This window comes from Gouania willdenowi, chromosome 12, assembly GCF_900634775.1.
Source record: "Gouania willdenowi chromosome 12, fGouWil2.1, whole genome shotgun sequence".
Classification (NCBI taxonomy): domain Eukaryota; kingdom Metazoa; phylum Chordata; class Actinopteri; order Blenniiformes; family Gobiesocidae; genus Gouania; species Gouania willdenowi.
The window spans coordinates 19,046,072-19,065,304 of record NC_041055.1 but is presented as its reverse complement, the minus strand read 5'-3'; the positions used below and the strand labels follow the sequence as shown (position 1 = coordinate 19,065,304).

Genomic DNA, 19,233 nt, shown 5'->3' with positions numbered 1-19,233 from the left:
AGAGAAGTCCTGTGAAGGCCTTTGCGCTGCACAGATCCTGCCCAGCTGAATCCACACCTATGAGCCAATGAAGAGGCAGCTGTAGGGTTCCTCCTTTGAGAGGAGGTTCAGTCTAGTTCTCACAGCCCTGAGCTGGCTACAGGCGGCACATGGAACAACTGGGAGGCCTTCTATCTCACTGATAGGTGTGTGTGCGGCACCTTTGGTCTGGACCTGAGGAAGTTTTATGAGTTTGAAACCGCTTACTGCGTAGACGACAGCATGACATACATTTTGTTTGTCATGCTGTGGTGTATGCACAAGAAATGCAACTAAATGAGCTCATGTGAACAATATCATTAGGTTTATTGCACTGTTTGAATGAACAGGAAATCAACATTGATTTCAAGTCAATACAATACTCTGCTCCAAAGGAAGGAGCAAAAAATGTTTTAGTATGTTGAGAATAGAGCTCAAAGCATGCTCATGAAAAAAAGCATGTCCGTACTTTTACTAGATGAATTTAAATTCATTGTTTAAAGGTCTGGTATTATGCTATTTTTCACCCATCTCCATTTGTTCTAAGAACCCCAACAACATAGTATTTGAGGTTTATTTTCCCAATCTTGCCGGTTTTGTAGAGTTTCAGCCCTCTGAAAAGTCAATGTCATGAATAGGCTGTTTTGGGGCTTTCATGCATGAGTGGGCGTGTCTTTAGACGTCGACTCCACGCCACAGCTTTATTACCATAGCAATTTTTTTTTGCCATCCACACACTCGTTGTTTTTAGCCAAAAAACTGTACATTACATTAAAACACATGGCTATTTAAGCGGCTATTGTGAGTCCAACAAAAGCTGCTTCAGCATCAGCGGAGTAAACTGTCAGCTGAGTCAACGGTTTCAAACATTCACCAGTTTTAAGACGCTAAGTCACTTTCTTCTCCTCCTCAGCTCTCCTAACCACAGGAATAGTCCATTTAAGGTGATAATAGTTTGTTTTGTGCAACCGCTGCATCGCATTGGGTCACAAACACGTCAGATCATGTCATGTACGAGGCAGTGTAACGGCCACTAAAAGTGGAACTGCTTCCCAGATGCTACACCGTGGCTGCCCACTGCTCCTCAGGGAGGGGTTAAATGCAGAGAACACATTTCGTGAATGTAGCTTTACATAAATGACAATTTTCTATATTAAACCACAGTGTTTGTTTTACCTGTGAGGAAGTTTGAGAGGGAGGAGCTCACATTCTTATAGGGTAGGAGGAGCCAGGATTGCCAGGAGGAGGAGTTTCCGTGATGTGACGTCACGACGCGAGAAAAATCCAACTCGCCCGTTTGGAGCTGATTTTTTACAAAATGTGGAATAATAAAGGTGGGAGGAAACAGAACTTTTTCAACTTTGGCCCTCTGACTGAGGCTAAAGGAATGTATATCACTGTAGCAAAACCATTATAAAGTGATTTTTTCATAATACTGCCCCTTTAAGAATCGAGCAGCAATCAACTAAAACGTAAACCTCAGCCTTTCTTTACAAAAGCTTTGCCCAACTGTTATTACACAAAGAGAGTATTATATATATATATATATATATATATATATATATATATATATATTACACTGCTATGGAGCCAGACAGCAGCTCTGCAGGCCTCCCCACCTTTTTTTGGTTTGTAAGAATTTAGAAATGCTGCCCCCTTGTGATAGTCCTTTGTCATCACATCTTGTGGAGTAACATGCCCAGATTTAGGACATCTTGAAAACAAATAAAACACGTGGGCATGTTATGACATCACCTTACCATCAACCACACAAATGTTACATTATATACAGCAGTAAAATTAAAAATTCAACAAACTAAACAATATTCAAACAAATCAATATTTCTGTCTCATTCTACTGTAATTCCACAAAAAAACATTAAAGTTGCATGAGCTAAGCATAATCTTTTCACTTTATGTTGAATAATAAGACAATTGTCTTGTTATGTAACATTTGTATAAGCTCATTGATCCTTTTTTGCCTGCGGAGCAGTCTGTTTGGATTTGCTGACTAATCTGTCTATTAGACACTGTGTGTTTGTGCATGCATGCATCATTTTGGCTGTTTTTAAACTTTTTTATCAGCTTGCACATTGTTCCAGTGTGTGCATCCAGCCACTGTCACCGCGGGCAGAGAGAGAGCGTGCGAGCAGCCTAAATAAATATACTAAATGAGTAAAATAAAACAAAAAGCAAAACAATATTTTCACAAAAAGCACATGAAAGGACAACAGAAATGCACAAAACTATACAAAATGACTCCAGAAACACACCAAAAATTACAACAAAAACCGACAAAATAACAGTAAATATACACAAAAAGGCTTTAAATACACACAGGCTCTAAATACACACAAAAAGGCTCCAAAAAGACACAAAATGACTCCAAAACACATACATTACAGAAAATGCACCAAACAACAACAAAAATATAAAAATGGGTAATAAACTAAAAACTAAATATTTATACAAAATACACATAAAATGACAACAGAAATGCACAAAACTACACCAGAAAGCTACAAAAATACACAAAATGACTCCAAAATCACACTGAAATGACAACAAAAAACAATAAATTTACAAAAAAGCACAAAAAGACAACAGAAAGACACAAAAAATACACATAATGACTCCAATAAACATACATTACAGAAAAATACACTAAATGACAAAAACGTAAAAATGAGTAAAAAAAAAACAAAAACAAATTCATCATGCACATGTCCCATAGAAATAAACCGAGGAAAATGCACATGCTATTTTACTTTTGACCCTCAAATAAACCCAAATAAACTTGTACATCCAACCTTCAAACACATACTCATTTGGCCATAATTGACAACTCTACTTAAGCTCCTCCCACTCTATGAATACATACTTCAGACGGGCACTGTACTATTTATAAATAATCCATATCCATTATAACAAAAGTTTTACTTTGTGTGTAGTGATGGTACCAGTCTCTGAAATGACACACAGAGCTGTTGTTTCCAAGTCAATGAACTTTAATAGTTAAACTGAGAAAAAACTGCACGGTCACGTGTTGATGTATTTAAATATGACACACCTCTTATTTAAGATATCAGATATCTTTATCTGATTATTATGTAGTTTCAAGCTCTGTGCAAATCATCTGCAACCATGATATTATAATCAAGATAAGCTCTTGTCTGCAGTTCTCAATTAAAACAAACCACCATCATAGCAGAAAACGTTCCCATCACCCGATCTACCTGAACCCCCAAAGTTTACCTTGACTTGTGTTTAGAAGTAGAGACAAACCACGAGGACACACTGTTCCTGGAAGAAGGATTGACACTTTAAACGTACCATAGAAAAGGTCGGTTATTCAAGTTTTAAAATGAACATCATGAAGAAAACTCAGAATACAAAACACTCAATGTGTTTGTGTCACCGTGCAGAAAATCTTCCTGCAACACAAAAACATCGATCACACGTGGAAGAGAAATGCCATTAAAGAGAATAAAGAGGTGATCAATTATAAATGAAAGGACATTGGTTCAGACTTTGCAGAAGTTGTGCACAGTGCAGCTATCGAAGCCTCGGTCTTTGATTGTCTCTTGAGGAATAGGCTAAAAAAAATCTCCAATGAACTTGTTCCTGACTGGAGCTACACAAACTGACTTCTTGTAAAAAAAAAAAAACATTATTGCATTTTGGTTGAAATGTCTGAAGAGTTTTAAAGCTTTCGTGCAAGTTCGTGCATTTGAAAAGTCGACACATCTGGACAGGATCCACAGCCTCATAAAGACTGACCTTTGTTTTAGTTTCCATCTGATGAATGCTTTAGGGGGAAAAAAAGCATCCGAGTAACATCGAGCAGGCCAGTGGAGTGACATAAAAGTGGAGAGCACTTTCTCTCACAGGCATGTGTCTCTCTGACCTCTGTGCCCTTTGACCTTCTAGTCTCTGTGCTGTACTAAAGTTCATCCCTGTAGGCAGACGACAGCATCTCTGGCACCTGTGCAGATCCTTTCAGAGTCTTGTGGGAGCCTCTCCAGTCTGTCCTCACCGAATCGTCATCCCACAGGGTCGACGTCTCCGTGTCGCTCACCCACTCTGTGTCTCCGGCGTAGTGGCACGGCTGCACCAGGAGGGGGCGTGTGCTGAAGGCTTGTAGGTTTCTGTTGGGGAAGTGGGACATGTAGTCCTCACTGCAAAGAGGAAACATAACAGGTTGTAAAATGCGGGTTTACACTGGTCAATATTGAAGAATTGTGTATTTGCCGACACGATACCAATCTGATTACCTGCACTACTTGTATATATGTTAATATTCATCCTTTATATTTATTATTATTATAATTATTGCCTCCGCCAAGTGCGAAGCACAGAGCAGTACGGTTATGTTTTACCCTCCGTTTGTCTGTCTGTCTGTCTGTCAGTTAGCAAGATAAATTGAAAAGTTATGAACGGATTGTTATGAATTATGTTATGAATGAATTGATAAATGGGACAGGTGATTACATTTTAATGATGTTCTGGCTACCAAAAGAAAATATATAGATATCCTATACATTTTCCCATCCACACTGTGGAACTTCTTGTTGATGATGTCATAGACCCCTTAATGGCTCGTGACGTGGCTGGAGGCAAAAACGAGAAACGTTGCTGGTTAAAGCATAGATATATATAAAAACACTATGACGCAAGAGGGATTCGCCAGCATAGCTCAACGGCGGCCATCTTACCTCAGACAACTGACATTCTGAAGTGATCAGCTTAAACAAAAACACCCATAACTCGATTAAATATTGGCGGATTTACAAACGGTTTGCCTTATTACAAACCTTATTATACGTAGGTACGACATAGGATGCCTGTACATGTTGAAACTTCCGCTTGCCGTTAGAAAATTGGTTGAAAATAGAGCAAGTTAGGGTTATTTAAATAGTACATGCACCATTGACATCGATGTAGCCGTCTGAGGTAAGATGGCCGCCACTTTGCTCCCCACTGTCTAACAGCGCGGGTAAGTCATCTATAGTGAGTAGAATAACTAAACAATATATATTTTCAAAGTGTAAAATAACCACTAGTTGAACTTAAACGTTATAATATTCTAGAATTGAATATAATAAATAAAAAAATATATTTAAAAAACCCTGAAATATAACGTAAAAAAAACCCAATAAAAATAATGAAAACAAATTATACTCTGAAAATTCAACAATACAAGTTGACAACCACTATTTTTGACTGTCAGTAATTAGTTCTGTTAACTGCTGGAGTGGAATCTGGAATGGACTGCCTGTATCGGAGACTTTAGATGCAGGCTAATATAATCCGATCCAATGGTTTTTTTTGTTGTTTTTTGCTCTAAAAAAGTCATAACGACGCATTTTTTGAATCCTTAAAAGTTGTTCAAATTACGTCTTTAGTATGTCCCCACTTTGGTCATATGCTGTCATGTAAAAGTGTCTAAGTGTACTACATTGCTCTAAGTCTCTAGTCATAACGTTTATTAAATAAAGTACTTTGCTGGGATTAAACACATAAGGAAGCAAAGTAAAGGAATTCTCCTCAATGCCAGTAAGTGTCTGTAGATACATAAAACATTTTTTTAAATGAACATCTTGCTCTCAATGCAAGAAAACAATAGTGATCACATGATCAATAAGATAAGTCACAAATGTATGACGTTTTGAAATTTGATAGGGTGGAGAGAGAGGCTGAGTTCAGTTAGTCCGGGCATGTCTAGCATCAGAGGCACCGATGGAGTGCAGTTGTTGCATTCTTCTTAGCAGTGAAGTCAAGCATATGAATTAGATCTACAGAGGCCGAACAGACAAAAAGAACGAAGGAAAGTAGAGAAAACTCAGCTGGCTGTAAGCCACTTTTCCACACATGACGGAGCACAAAGACACTGCCAAGCCTTCTGCTCTGCAGATCCCTCAGCATTCGGTGCATTTACATAGGAAAGTAAAGTGGAGTCAGTAACAGGGAAAACTAGGAGCTATAGAAAGGGGAAAGAAAGCGGACAATGGCAGCGACAGAGCAGATTCAGAGCAGCAGCATAACATACATACTAATACAAACTGAGCCAGTTTGCAGGTGCTTAAAGTGTAAAGTACAACCCCAGGTTTCGCTGATCTGCCACTGGGGGGAAATTCAAAAAATGCCTTGATTATGAGTGTTGCTCCTAGAGTAGTTAGGACACGCCCAGTCACAGCAGCCCCGCCCCCCCAGCACTGCACAGTTCTGCACGAAGCTGTCAATCAATGCTCACTGAGGGCTGTGAGAGGAGGAAACCTGCCCCCCCCTCCCATCTTTTATAGGAGGGGCGGGGCAAACTGTGAAGGTTAGTGACATCACTGATCTAACCTCAGCAATAGCAAAATTCAATTGCAATAGCCACAATTTAACCCAAAGAGGATTTGACATTTAAATTTAAATACCTAGACTAAAATGTGAAGAGTGGGACTAGAATCAATAAATGACATTACTTCATATCTAATCATTTACGTATTCTGTAGAAAAAAGTGGTTTTAGGGTGTACATTACATTTTGACATTACTTTTTACTAGAGATGAGCGATATTATCGGCCGATATTTGCTTTAAAATTGAATATCATTCGACATCGGTATCAGTTTTTCCAACGCTATTGAAAAGTCTATATGTTCTGTCGTTCTACCTCAAGTTTAGCGTTACTGAAACTTTTACGGTGTTACAGTGCTCTCTAGTGGTGGAAAAGAATATTGTTTGGGTTTCCTGCCCTGACTTTTACAATCCAGGTCATTTCCTGTCAAAACCAATAACACACTGTTAAATAGACTGTTGTTCCCTGTAGGGCTGAACGATTTTGGAAAATAATCTAATTGTGATTTTCTTCCTCAATATTGCGATTGCGATTTAATACGCGACAATTTTTTCAAGGGCCTCTTGTCATGTATTTTTCAATGAACACAAGCAATAAATCAATGTGTTTCATAATAAACAATTTCAGATGTATTTAAACTTTAAATAAATATAAAATATAAATTTTAAAGCAGAGGTTACAACAATAAAGCAAACAAATCTGTGGCTTTACCTCTTCAACATATCTAACTAACTTCACGTTTCATGAAACATGTAAACATGTAAACTGCACTTCTTAAACACTCTCTGAACTTAACAGGACAGTACAAGACAGGACAAGAAAAGAAATCAATAAATTAAAATTAAAAAAATACATCACAGCCTTTGTGAATAGAAAAATCGCGTTTTGTGATATCGCGATAATATCGCAAATGCAATTATTTGCTCAGCCTTGGTTCCCTGTTTAGAACATTTTTAACTTGCTCACGGCAAGTTAACCACTAGCTACCAGTACATAATATATAACAAATGTGATGCGCCTGGATGCGCCTCACACTAAACATCTTCAAAGACACCTTGTTTGTTGAGAAGGTTTTACAACTGTTGGATGGTTAGGCTAGACAATTACTGAGGCTGTAACTTGTTTGAGACTAAATATTAAAAACAAATTACTGAAGCTGAATAAGAATTCTTCTATTGCCCAGATCATGTTAAATTGTGAAATACATCCAGTGGGGCATCACATTAAAATTAGGCTTAAGGAGTAAATAAACCTTATAACCACTTGATATTTTAATCAAAATATTAAACTTTTGCATACTGTTTTGTAAAAGTGTAAGAGTGACTGGCCTTTATGGGTTGAAACCCAGCTACAATCAAATTTAGCTATTGGCTGAGAATGATGCTTTCTGACTTTTTAGTGAATTCTTATGAATTAGCGTAAATGTAGTGTAGTGTAATGAGTTTTTTATGTCACTATAGGCACTGTTGGCTCCACCCCTCCTATAAAAACTAGCATCTGTGGTGAGCAGTTGGATTGAAGGAATTGTGAATAGAGAGGTATAGAGAGCATTGAGTAAGGTAGCATAGCATAGATTGTTCTTTCAGGATTTTATTGTTTAGTTTAGTTCCTCTTTAATGCGTCTTTAAGCCAATATCAAACATCTCTACTTTCTTATTGATAAATAGTTGTGTAAATTCTATTTTTACTTCCAGATGTGATCCACTGCTGACTATGTGGGCATCATAACTGACAGGCCGGTAAGCAGTTTATGTATAAGCCACTTAAATGGCACGCCAACATTTCATAAATGTATTTCAAACTTCACCACAAACACATTAAAATCGCCTCAGACTATTATTTTTTTTTTTTATCTCTGCCTGGAATCTATTACAGCTGACAACAATGCAGCCATGAGGTATGTGCCTCATAAAAAGATTATTTCCAGAGATCATAAAAAGTATTTCACATGTGGTGATTTTGTATGGTTGGACACACATGTTGCCTGAAGTGAACTTGTTTCAAAGAAACCAAAAGATTTGAATGCAATCTAAAAATAACGAATAGACACAAGTTTAGGCAGCAAAAAAAAAAAAAAATCTTTTATAGCTTACTATGCAGAGAAAGACAGGTTTCATTCCAAAAGTCACTTTTACGTTAAGATAGACGTTTTTAGGAGAAGTGCACAAGTAATAATTTGGTTATATATATACAGTATATTTATATATGCAGGAAACACCTACTTTGGATGCTTGTCGTACATGATGGGGAGGAACTCGTCCACAGGCAGCATCTTGGAAAGCGGCTCAGCATTAAGCAGTTTCTGAGCTCCCTGCAGGGAGATGATGTAGGACAGAGTCCAGTACGAGTAGTCGGCAAACACCAAATTCTGAACATTCTCCACCGGCTCCTCTTTGCTAGGATTCACCTGCTTCCTCCCCACATAGCTGTCATACCACATGAGAAAGGCAGGAAAATACATATATGTGATTAATAGCATGTGTCCGACATTGCTAAAAAACAACAACTATAGAGCATAATGATGGAATGAAGGAGTGATAACACACATTTGGCGTGAGAACAAGACTGACCCTTCATCATTACAATGAATGTCATTTTTAACTAAAAATAAGCACTATAAAACCCTATATTTTAAATGCTTTCATTTGTTAATACATTTCAAATGTATTCAATTTAGTCAAAGACAAACACAAACTCATACTGTACAGTGTATGAGTGATGTTTGGGAACTACATTAAATAGCTCATGTCATTTTATTGCTTTTAAAGAAGAGCTTTAGTGAATTTCAATTACCACCACCACCACCTACTACGAGTGGTAGTAGGTGTTTTGGCAAACCCTGTGACCCAACTAAACGGTGGTTCCTACTGGTGAAGTTCAGCCACCTATCAGCCACTAAAGCCTCTACCGAAGGAATACACTTTAAAGAAAACAACCTTTAGTATTAGACATGAACTTTTCATAAAACTTGCAATTGAAAATTAACTACAGATACCCTTTAAGCCAGAGGTGGGCGACTTCTATCGCAGCGGGGGCCACAAATGTGTGTTTGTTTGATCGAAGGGCCACATTATCAACATTCATGTCAGCATTTAAAATAATGACCAATGAGCGTTAACACAGGTTTATGATACTTCTGTGTGTTTTTCTGTCATTCTGTGCACGTTTGTTGTTGTCTTGCTTGTAATGATTACTTTTTTTGTGTATTTTTCCTGTAAAATGTATGTTTTTTGGAGTCATATTGTGCGTGCAGGTTGTCATTTTGCGGGGATTTTTGTACTAATTTTTGTGCATTTCTTTTTGTCATGTTGCTTGTTTGTTAGTACAGTGCATTTGCGGAGTCATTTTTTGTGTTCTTTTTGCGTACTTTTGCTGTCATTTTCTGTAATTTTGCATATTTTTTAGTCATTTTGTGTAATTTTGTTGTCGTTTTGTGTTATTTGGAGTCATTTTGTGTATTACTGTTGTCAGTTTGTTCAGTTTTGTAGTAGTTTTGTGTGTTTGTCTTTTACTGTATTTTTCTGCACAGTTTTTTTTGTATTTTTTTTTAATGTCTTCTGAGCTCTGTTTTGTGTATTTTTCTGTCATTTACTTTGGGGGCCACATAAAATTAGGCCGAGGGCCGCATGTGGTCCCTGGGCCGCCGGTTGCCCACGTCTGCTTTAGGCGATTGCACTTTGTTGGGATTGTGGTGTGCTTGTTTGCTGTAATCAGATGTTGCCTTTATCTCTTCCACTGCCCCCCATTAAAACAAATTCCTACATGATGTCCCAGTCCAGCTCTGCTTGCTCCACTTCCTCCATTAATCTGATGACTCGACGTTTAAAATTGGCCTGGAAACGAACGTCGTCTTCAAAGATCATGGCCTTGTCCATCTGCAAGTCCACCATCTGATCAAAAGAGGAAAACGTGTCATGCTAACGCACAGCCTTACTGAAGCAAACAATCCACCATTGTTGTCCATCATTTCATTGTTTCTAAACATTAAGGTGACAAAATGTGTGGCCCGCCCTCTTTGGTGAAATTTTTTCACCAGGTTCTATCTCATTCAGTTTATGTATCATTTTTTCTTACCCATTAAACAGACGACAATGTCAGATTTGAAAGATTCCCACACTTACCTCCTTCCAGATGAAGAAATGGCTGAGGAAGCAGCCCACTTCCCCCTTGGTCAGCGTTCGTCCTGAGAACGGGTCGTAGTAACCCGGCAACAAGTCCACGCCCAATAATTTAATGTCGCTGCTGTTGAGGGCACTGCACACACACAGAACACACACGCGCACACAAACACAAATCAACATATATGTGGGAAAAAATGCCAAATCCTGCCTGTAAATCAATATGAGCATCTATGTTCATCATGTGCATTGTTACAGAGTCATAACATGATCAACAAGCACAAGAATCCACATTTAAACTGTGTTTAGAATAAGATATGAAAAAAAAAAATTAACCACAACAGCTAAACCTTCAACTACGGTCCAGCGGCGGTTCCATAATGCGAGATAAAGTTTATGCTTATTTCATATTTAGTTGACATTTTCCTTTGAGGATCAGAATATCATGCTTTTTTTTTTTGTACTGTAAAACATTTTTTTTTCTATTTTATCGACATGAACTCACTTCCCATCCACAGCATCTACCACCTTGACGTCGATCTCCAGTTCGTTTAGAGAGAACAACATCCTTTCTCTACGGTCAGGGCGGCGCCGCAGGTTGATCAAATAAATCTAAAGAGAAAAAAAAATAAACATGTCTTAAATGAAGCTTTGGCAAAGCGTTTGTGAGCTCCACATCTCTACATTTGTCTATATTTAACCAACGTGTTGGATTACAGCAATAATAATTGACAATGAACAAAACAGGTAATAAGTGATATTATATAAAAGCTGCAATAATAATGCACTTTAAGTCATTTTTAGCCTTACACAGGCTGAAAAGTAGCCCGCAACGAGCAGCTTATAGCCCTATGGCTAATAATGATGAATACAATGATGTCTCTCACCTCATCAAATCCCATCAGATCTCTTTGTTTTGGGAACATGTGGATATAGCGAGACGGAGACATGGGAGGTCCATCAACTGTAAGATAAAGAAAAGATAAAGTAATGACAAAATAAAATGGCCGAATAAATGAAATACTTCACAGCTGGACAGAGAAACTACGAATGTGCACCGAAGTTTATGCTTCTCGTTTTTATTTGTTAGATTTTATGTTAGTTTTTTGTACTTCTCTATCTCTGTTCTTTAAAATAACAGTGATATCAATGATTCAGTGATTCAATTATACTGACTTAGAATGTTTCTCATACTGTAGTATTTTCAAATCTTTCTTACAGTTTTTCATATTTTGTTGCGCTGAGCTGCTGTAATAGCCTAATCTTTTATCTTTATTACCTCCACCAAGTAGGAAATCATTTTAACCAGTGTTTGGTTTGTTTGTTAACAGGATTATGTCAAAAGTATTTAATGGACTTTGACAAAATTTCACCAAAGATAAAGCTTAAGCCATGGAAGATTCCATTACATTTTGGAGGGGATCCGGATCAATGTACTGATTCTGGATCAGTTTGAAAAATCATCATCTCTCATCATTGGTGAAATTTAAAATATTCATATATCTCTTCATAAATGATCAATTTTTATGAAATTTGGCTAAATAATGTCGGCTTGGTTGCCTACTTACTGTACGGAGTTTCACCCAGATCGGATTCAGACTGCGCATTCATCGCAATTTTTCCCAAAAAATGTATTTGGACCTACTGTATTGTTATTAACTGAGATAGAAATTCCTTCCAAGCCTTTAAAGGGTTAATGATCATGGTAGCAGAATCAGGGTCACTGATCCAATATCTGGCAAAGAGGATATTTGGTACTTGACGGAGGTCCGTGCTTTTCGTGTGCTCTCACTCATGGATTCCAGGTGGACATGGACAAAGTTGAGACGATCATCCTCCAACGTGTGGTGAGGTTTGGCAGGAACGTTGAGGAAGCCGTAGCGTTCCTTGTTACACAGGTACATCTGTACCCCTGCATGGCAACACAGGGAACAAATAAACTGTATTGATGAAAATCTCCTCTTAGGCCCTGTTTATACAAGGTTTTGCTTCCATTTCCAAAAAGTTCCGTATTCACAAAGCAACGTTTTCAAAACAATATCTGTTTACGTGAGACCGCAGGAAAAACATAAAAAGCGATGTAGTAAACATGCCAGGCCAATAGATGGCGGTGTGATTTTGCAATGAACCAAAATAAAACACTTCCACTGAACACAAGTAAGAGTCGCGCTTTATTCTGACCTACAAAGTTAGACCTGACTCAGCCCGAGACTGACAGAATATAGCCCAAACCCGTCCGAACCCAAATAAATATAAATATTTGCTGCCCGACACTATTCACGTCCGTGCGTGGTGCGCACATGTGCCCGCTGACCGTACATTCATCGCGCAGCGTTCCAGCTGAGTCCAACAAGAGTCTGTGTTAAAAAGATAGAAATTAAGCCAAATATTTACAGCTCTGAGTAGGACAGTAGCACTATGATTGTAATCTGGTGCACGCACAAATCCGCTGATCCAAGTGATGGTGAAGTAAATCGACACTTTGTTGAAGGGTACAGTTAAATTCCAAAGGGTCCGAGGCACTGCAGCCGAGGTGCGCATGCCCGTGAAACAGAAAGTGTCGGTTCTCTGTTTACATGGAGACTAAAGCGTTTTCAAAAACTTCCGCTCTGGTGTCGGTTTTTAAAAAGTTTCAAATTCCCAAAACACCTTTTGCCGTGGAAACAGACAGCCAAGACTCAGCAAAACTTTTGCATTTTCACTAAAAAACTTTCTCGTGTAAACAGGGCCTTAATCATCTCAGCAGTAAAGTGCTCAACAATCGCATTGTCTGTTCGCAAACCTGCGGCCCGACAGGAGAAGGCAAACACAATGATGTCATCATAAGGCCATGAGTAGTCCTCATGAGGAGGGAAGAAAGCCAAGTTCTTCATCCCTTCCTTCCTCAGATCCAGCAGCACGGTGCTGTGGACCATCGGCACTGGGAAGCAGCCCAGTCTGTGCCGCTGACGGGTGGGGAAGTATTCTGCTGTTCTGCGGTAATATCCCTGCATGAGGAAGCTTTACTTTAGTTTGACCATCAAAAGCTCAGAGTATTCATCCTTATACACCCCAAGTTCAGAGGAATTAAAGTCTCATTTTCCTTTTCAGGAGATGAGAAGCTCACCTGTGGGGTTATCCCACACCAGTAGTTGGAGTACGCTCCCTGGGAGTGCAACATGGGAGCGACGACGGACTTATTCTCTGCGATTAGCAGGTTTAGGGTATCAGGGTTGGTGAGAATGTTGTCTGTGTCTGCATACTGAAACAGAGACACAGAGAAAAGTTAAGAACATACTTTAATTTGATTTCTTCAGCGATCAACTACCAATGTGGGAAGTTTTATGTGAGTTTTTTCTCTCGTGGCTTTGACTGGTTTTCCATGTGTGTAAAAGATGGATGGTTGGAAGGAGAACTGGCTTTTATTCCTCACACTTCATGCATACCAGGATGTAGTCGGCCCAGCGTTTGCGGGCGAAGTTGAGCGCAGCCTGTTTCAGCTTCATGACATACTCATATCTGCTGTTGGGCCAGTGTTTAGGGCCCAGCTCCCCAGCATACGACCTAAGAAACAAATCATCAGAACAGGCAACCAAACACTATCATAGTGCACTACAGCATTCATTTACCTCATAGTTGAAAACAGAGCAAGGCCGAATATGGCAAAATACACTCACCATGTGGATTAAAATGACAAAGTAAATCTCAAGTACTTTTTTAATATTCCTTAACAGGATTAGCAACTGTGCTCCTTTTCCTCTACACAGGCATACTGTGATGTTTGTGAAAATCAAATGAACAGACTCATTGGTGTTTGTTTGGAGTTAAATTAAACAAACGCCAAATATTTGCATATATACATATATTTAAAAAAAAAAAAACAATATGAACATGAACAATTGAGTGAATAAATGAGCAATGATATGGATTTTTCCAAAAGAGCTCCTCAGCCGAGATGTGCTGTGTCCTCACTAAACCATTGGCCAGCAGATTAAATACTAAATGAGTGAGGACAGTTTGATTAGGAGTTCACAGTTAAGCATTTCGAAGACCTTGTATAAGAACAAAAGTAGGACCTACGATTTTTTGTGATTGAGGAAAACAGTCGGAAAAAAAAAAAACAGAATTCACACCGTAAAGGGAAAAAAGCAATCTGATTTCTTTTTTTCTTCTCTCTATCTTTATTTGTCATTGCGCCCCGGGTGACCCGTAAATAGTAAAACTCTGAAAAGGACTTTGTGAAATATAAAATCAGTGCCGCTACAAAAGATCCTTGAGTAAATAAATCAAAAAAATCATGTTGAGATGAGGATATATTCATGCATCAGCACAGGACTCACGTGGGGGTGTAAAAAAAAACAGATTAGCAAATATTTCACCACGCGATCATCGTATCGATAGAAAAAAAAAGTCCAAATGGATTTTTTAAATCACGGATTTGAACTAAAACACCATATAACATATGCATAGCACTAGGTGTCAGTGGACCATATCAGACCTTGTTAAACTACCTCACTCCTCTCAATGCATTTTAGCTTAGAAGCTAATGTAAGTTGTTCCTTTTTACTTTAAAGAATTTAACAGAATCAGAATCTTTCAAAAAGTTAAACTTTTTTGAAAAATGTAATTTGACAGTTTGATAAACATACCACTTGTTTTAGATATTGGTGCATGAATTACAGTTAGTTACCATTTACTTGTTCTCGCAAGTTTAAAAAAAAAAAAAAAAAAAGGAAATAAACTGTATTTCACGCCATTTTGTACTTGTGAAGGTAAAATGTGGAATTGCGATATATTGCAATGTATATCGAATTGCTGTGTATTGGGATATATCGTATCGTCAGATTCATGGCAACTCACGTGGGCTTCTCCATCGGTCTCCACTCGACGTAATGATAGAACTTCTGCACGACAGTCAGCCATTCCTTTAGTATCGCTGTGGTGTTGTCTGAGTTGTGATCTGTGGCTGCCCTGAAAGATCAGACAGGAAGGTGAATAAAACGAGCTTCCCCACAACATAAGCATGCTTATATATACATACATATATATATATATATATATTGGAACAAAATGTTTCAGTTCTTAAATGAATGTAATGGCTTAAAAATAAAGAAACAACATTTCGTACGAGTCACAGTTTAGAACGAGTCAGCAGAAATGAAGTGGAGAGACTTGGACCAAGCTGCACAAAGTTGATGTTGTCTGATCCAGCATCTTCTCAGCTCTCCAATGCTGATGATAATCACCACACCGTACCTATATTGTATCTATACCAGACATGGGCCACATGAGGCCCTTTGTTACATTTTCTGTGGCCCCAAAAGTAAACAACAAATACAGAAAACTACACACAAAAAACAAGCAAAATTGCACAAAAATGATAACCAAAAAAAAAAACCCAGAAAAAAATTACAGAAATATACACTAGAGGATAAAATTAAATCAAAAACTGACTACAAAAAACAAGTACTAAACTACAGAAAAATATACAAAATGACAACATAAATACAAATAATTACATGGAAAGACAACAAAAACTCAATGAATGACTGTTAACACCCAAAACAACCAAAATACACACACACACACACACACACACACACACACACACACACACACACACACACACACACACACGACTATAAAAAAGACTGAAAAAATAATAATAAATCGCAACAAAAATACAGAAAACAATTAATAAGGCAAAAATATACAAAATGACACAAAAATACATAAAGTGACTCCAAAAACACATAGCACGACTACAAAAATACTAACAATTATCCAAAAACGACAACAAAAATACACAAAAAATATAGAAAATGACTCAAAATACACAAAAATTCTTATCCCCCCCAAAAGAAACCTTAGAAAATTACAGAAAATAACACTAGACTAGAGGATAACAATACTTCAAAAACTCACGACAAAATTACTCCAAAAAAAAAAAAAAATCCACAAGATGATTACAAAACTACAGAAAAATATAAAAAAATGACAACAGAAAAACACAAAGAGTGACTCTTAACACACAAAACAACAACAAAAATACACAAAACGACTTAAACGGGCAAGACGACGACAAAAATACTGAAAAACATACAAAATCACAAGCAAAAAATACACAAAAACAACTAATAACACAAAAATACACGATACGACTCCCAAAACACATACAGTATAATGACTACAAAAATACTGACAAATATCAAAAAACGACAACAAAAATATACAAAATGACTGAAAATACACAAAACATTAACGTAAATATGCAAAATGAATCAAAATACACAAAATGATGCGTGTCAGAAACACAAAACACCTACAAAAACACACAAACCCTTTGTTATGTTCTTGTTTTAATGATACACATTTGTTATCTTTCTTAAGGCGTGATGTTAATATTGTGGATCAGACAATCACAGTTTTGTGACAAAAGTCGTCCATCTTTACTTTAAACACAGGACCTACTACTAATAACTAGGATGTAACGATTAATCGTAAGGCAGTTAAAAATCGATTCATAGGTACCACGGTTCACATTGATGCTCTGAAAAATGAATCGCAGTACGTTTTTTAAACAGCAGAGGGCGCTATATATTAATCCTTCCAGAAGCGGACGTGGCGGGCGGAATCTGGTACTACTTTCTTTCTGGCCACCATTTACTCTTAAACATGTTCATAAATTATTCCTGACTCCTTTAGCATCGAAAGAATATCTGTAATATTACGTGAATATCTGTAAAAATCACGTTTTTCTATTAGCTCTGTCTGCTAGCGTTGCATCTCTTCTTCACTGGTGGAATATCTGCATGCCAACCGACCACTGGGTTACCAGCGCCCTCTGCTGGTCTAAACAAATATCTGACGTAAATACAGTAAAATGACTGTTTTGTTTTAGTTTTTTTTAAAGTCTAATTGTTAAGGTACAAAATACATTTTCAGTTGCACTTTTAAAAAGAAAAAGAACTATTATGTAGTTTTGAATTGTTTACTATAGAACCAGAATTTAAATTAATAGGTTTCTTCTTCATGTGTATTATTCCTTTATTTATTTCATTCAAAATTTATTTTTAGTTAAATTGCATTGTTTTGAATAGTTTATCAAGGGATTCTTTTGACAATGAAAAATAAAAGGAAAATAGTATAGTATTTTCTAACCCTAACCCTAACCCCCAAAAAATAAAGGAATATTTTTCAGTCATCATTTGTCTACAGTCCCATTTTGTAAAATAAATCGTGAGAAAATTGTATCGTGAACCCAGTATCGTGAATCGAATCGTATCGGGAGTTGAGTGAATCGTTACATCTCTACTAATAACACTTCAGACAAACAAAGGTCAATAGTTTGTTACACTGTGTTGATGTTGACTTTAACATGACATCATCACAGTGTTACATAGATACCATAATGGAGCTTTTGTCTGCAGACTATAGAGTGTATAATGTGAGGACAGGAGGAGGGCTGGAGCTCATTGAAATACCACTGACCTTTTATGGACACAGTGACACAGACAGACAGACAAACCCACCACAGTGAGATGCGATGTTTGGGGTAGTTGAGTCTCTCCAGAGCTCCGAGGTAGTAAGGCAGGGAGTAAGCGGAGTTCCTGGCCAGGATCGCGATGACCACGGTGGGAGGCTGCATTCGAGACTCCTCGGGATACTTTTCCTCCGAGAAGTAGCTTTTAGCTGGTAAAAACGAGGCAAAAAGGAGTAAAAAGGGAAGAATCATGGTGGAAGCAGAGCACAGAGATCTACAGAGCGTCTCTCCGTCGACCTCTGTACGCGTCAGCAGTCCGAGAGGAAGAGAAGCAACTATTCATCCCCCTACTGTCAGACATGGAAGTGTTTCACACTCCCTGGAAACCTACACGATGACGTCATGTTACTATTAGTCTTCAAATCATGGAGAAAACAGCAAGAAACAACGACCAAAAGGTCCAAATCAGCTGGAATGTTGCACAATAATCCACACCTTTCAGGAATGTGGCTGATTAGCATTAACATGCTGGAGCTCAGTGTTTCTCAAATGGAGGTACGGGTACCCCTAGGGGTACACGATGGCACTGCAGAGAGTCGGTTTGGAAAAATCCCCCCCCCAAAAAAAAAAAAAGCTTGGGAACCACTGCACTTAATACTGTATCTGATGCTTTAAAATGTGTGTTATCACTAGGGCTAAACAATTTTAGAAAATAATCTAATTGCGATTTTTTTTTTCCCCCTCAATATTGCAATTGCGATTTAATGTGCGATTATGCACTACGAGACAGGACAAGGAAAAAATAAAATAAAAATTGCAGCTTCTGCGATTTGAAAATCGTGTTTTATGATATCGTGATAATATCGCAAATGCAATTCATCGTTCAGCCCTAGTTATCACTTGTTCATTCCATCAATAGGCTCTATAGTGGTTTTTATATAGTTTTCTAAGCAAAATGTTGAGGGTACTTGAACCAAAAACGTTCAAAAAACACTGCTTTAGCTAACTCTGTAATACTTTGATTTAAACCTATTTTAGTTTAGAGGCCAAATATGAACCAGTTTGTCCTCTAATAGCCCACATAATTTAGGTGAAGACAAAGAAAAGAGCAATTTCAACATTATTATTTCCTAGTTTGCACGTGCAAATGTAATAAAAGCATAGGCTATGCACTGGCAATATCCAAACAAGTGACAGATTGATTTCTGATTCATTTTTATGTCATGTTATGGAATAATTTGGAGAAAATTGCAGGATTTTTGAAAAAAATCAAGAGTTCTTTGAACTATTT

General features: G+C 37.7%; 1 protein-coding gene across 2 annotated transcripts; it reads right to left on the bottom strand.

Annotated features, from left to right (window-relative positions):
- Positions 1 to 3,008: 3,008 nt before the first annotated feature.
- cercam (cerebral endothelial cell adhesion molecule) lies at positions 3,009 to 18,468 on the bottom strand. 2 transcript variants are annotated; one of them, XM_028463227.1, is made up of 12 exons: positions 17,992 to 18,468; positions 15,320 to 15,430; positions 13,906 to 14,023; positions 13,587 to 13,721; positions 13,263 to 13,467; positions 12,273 to 12,392; positions 11,368 to 11,444; positions 10,986 to 11,092; positions 10,484 to 10,616; positions 10,125 to 10,252; positions 8,585 to 8,788; positions 3,009 to 4,196 (listed from the first exon to the last, which is right to left on the bottom strand). In XM_028463227.1, exons 1-12 carry the CDS (start codon positions 18,192 to 18,194, stop codon positions 3,962 to 3,964), a joined length of 1,776 nt encoding a protein of 591 aa, XP_028319028.1. In that variant the 5' UTR covers positions 18,195 to 18,468; the 3' UTR covers positions 3,009 to 3,961. The 2 variants fall into 2 exon arrangements, with proteins under 2 accessions (XP_028319028.1, XP_028319029.1); XM_028463228.1 differs by having other exon boundaries at positions 15,320 to 15,419; positions 17,992 to 18,123.
- Positions 18,469 to 19,233: the final 765 nt, after the last annotated feature.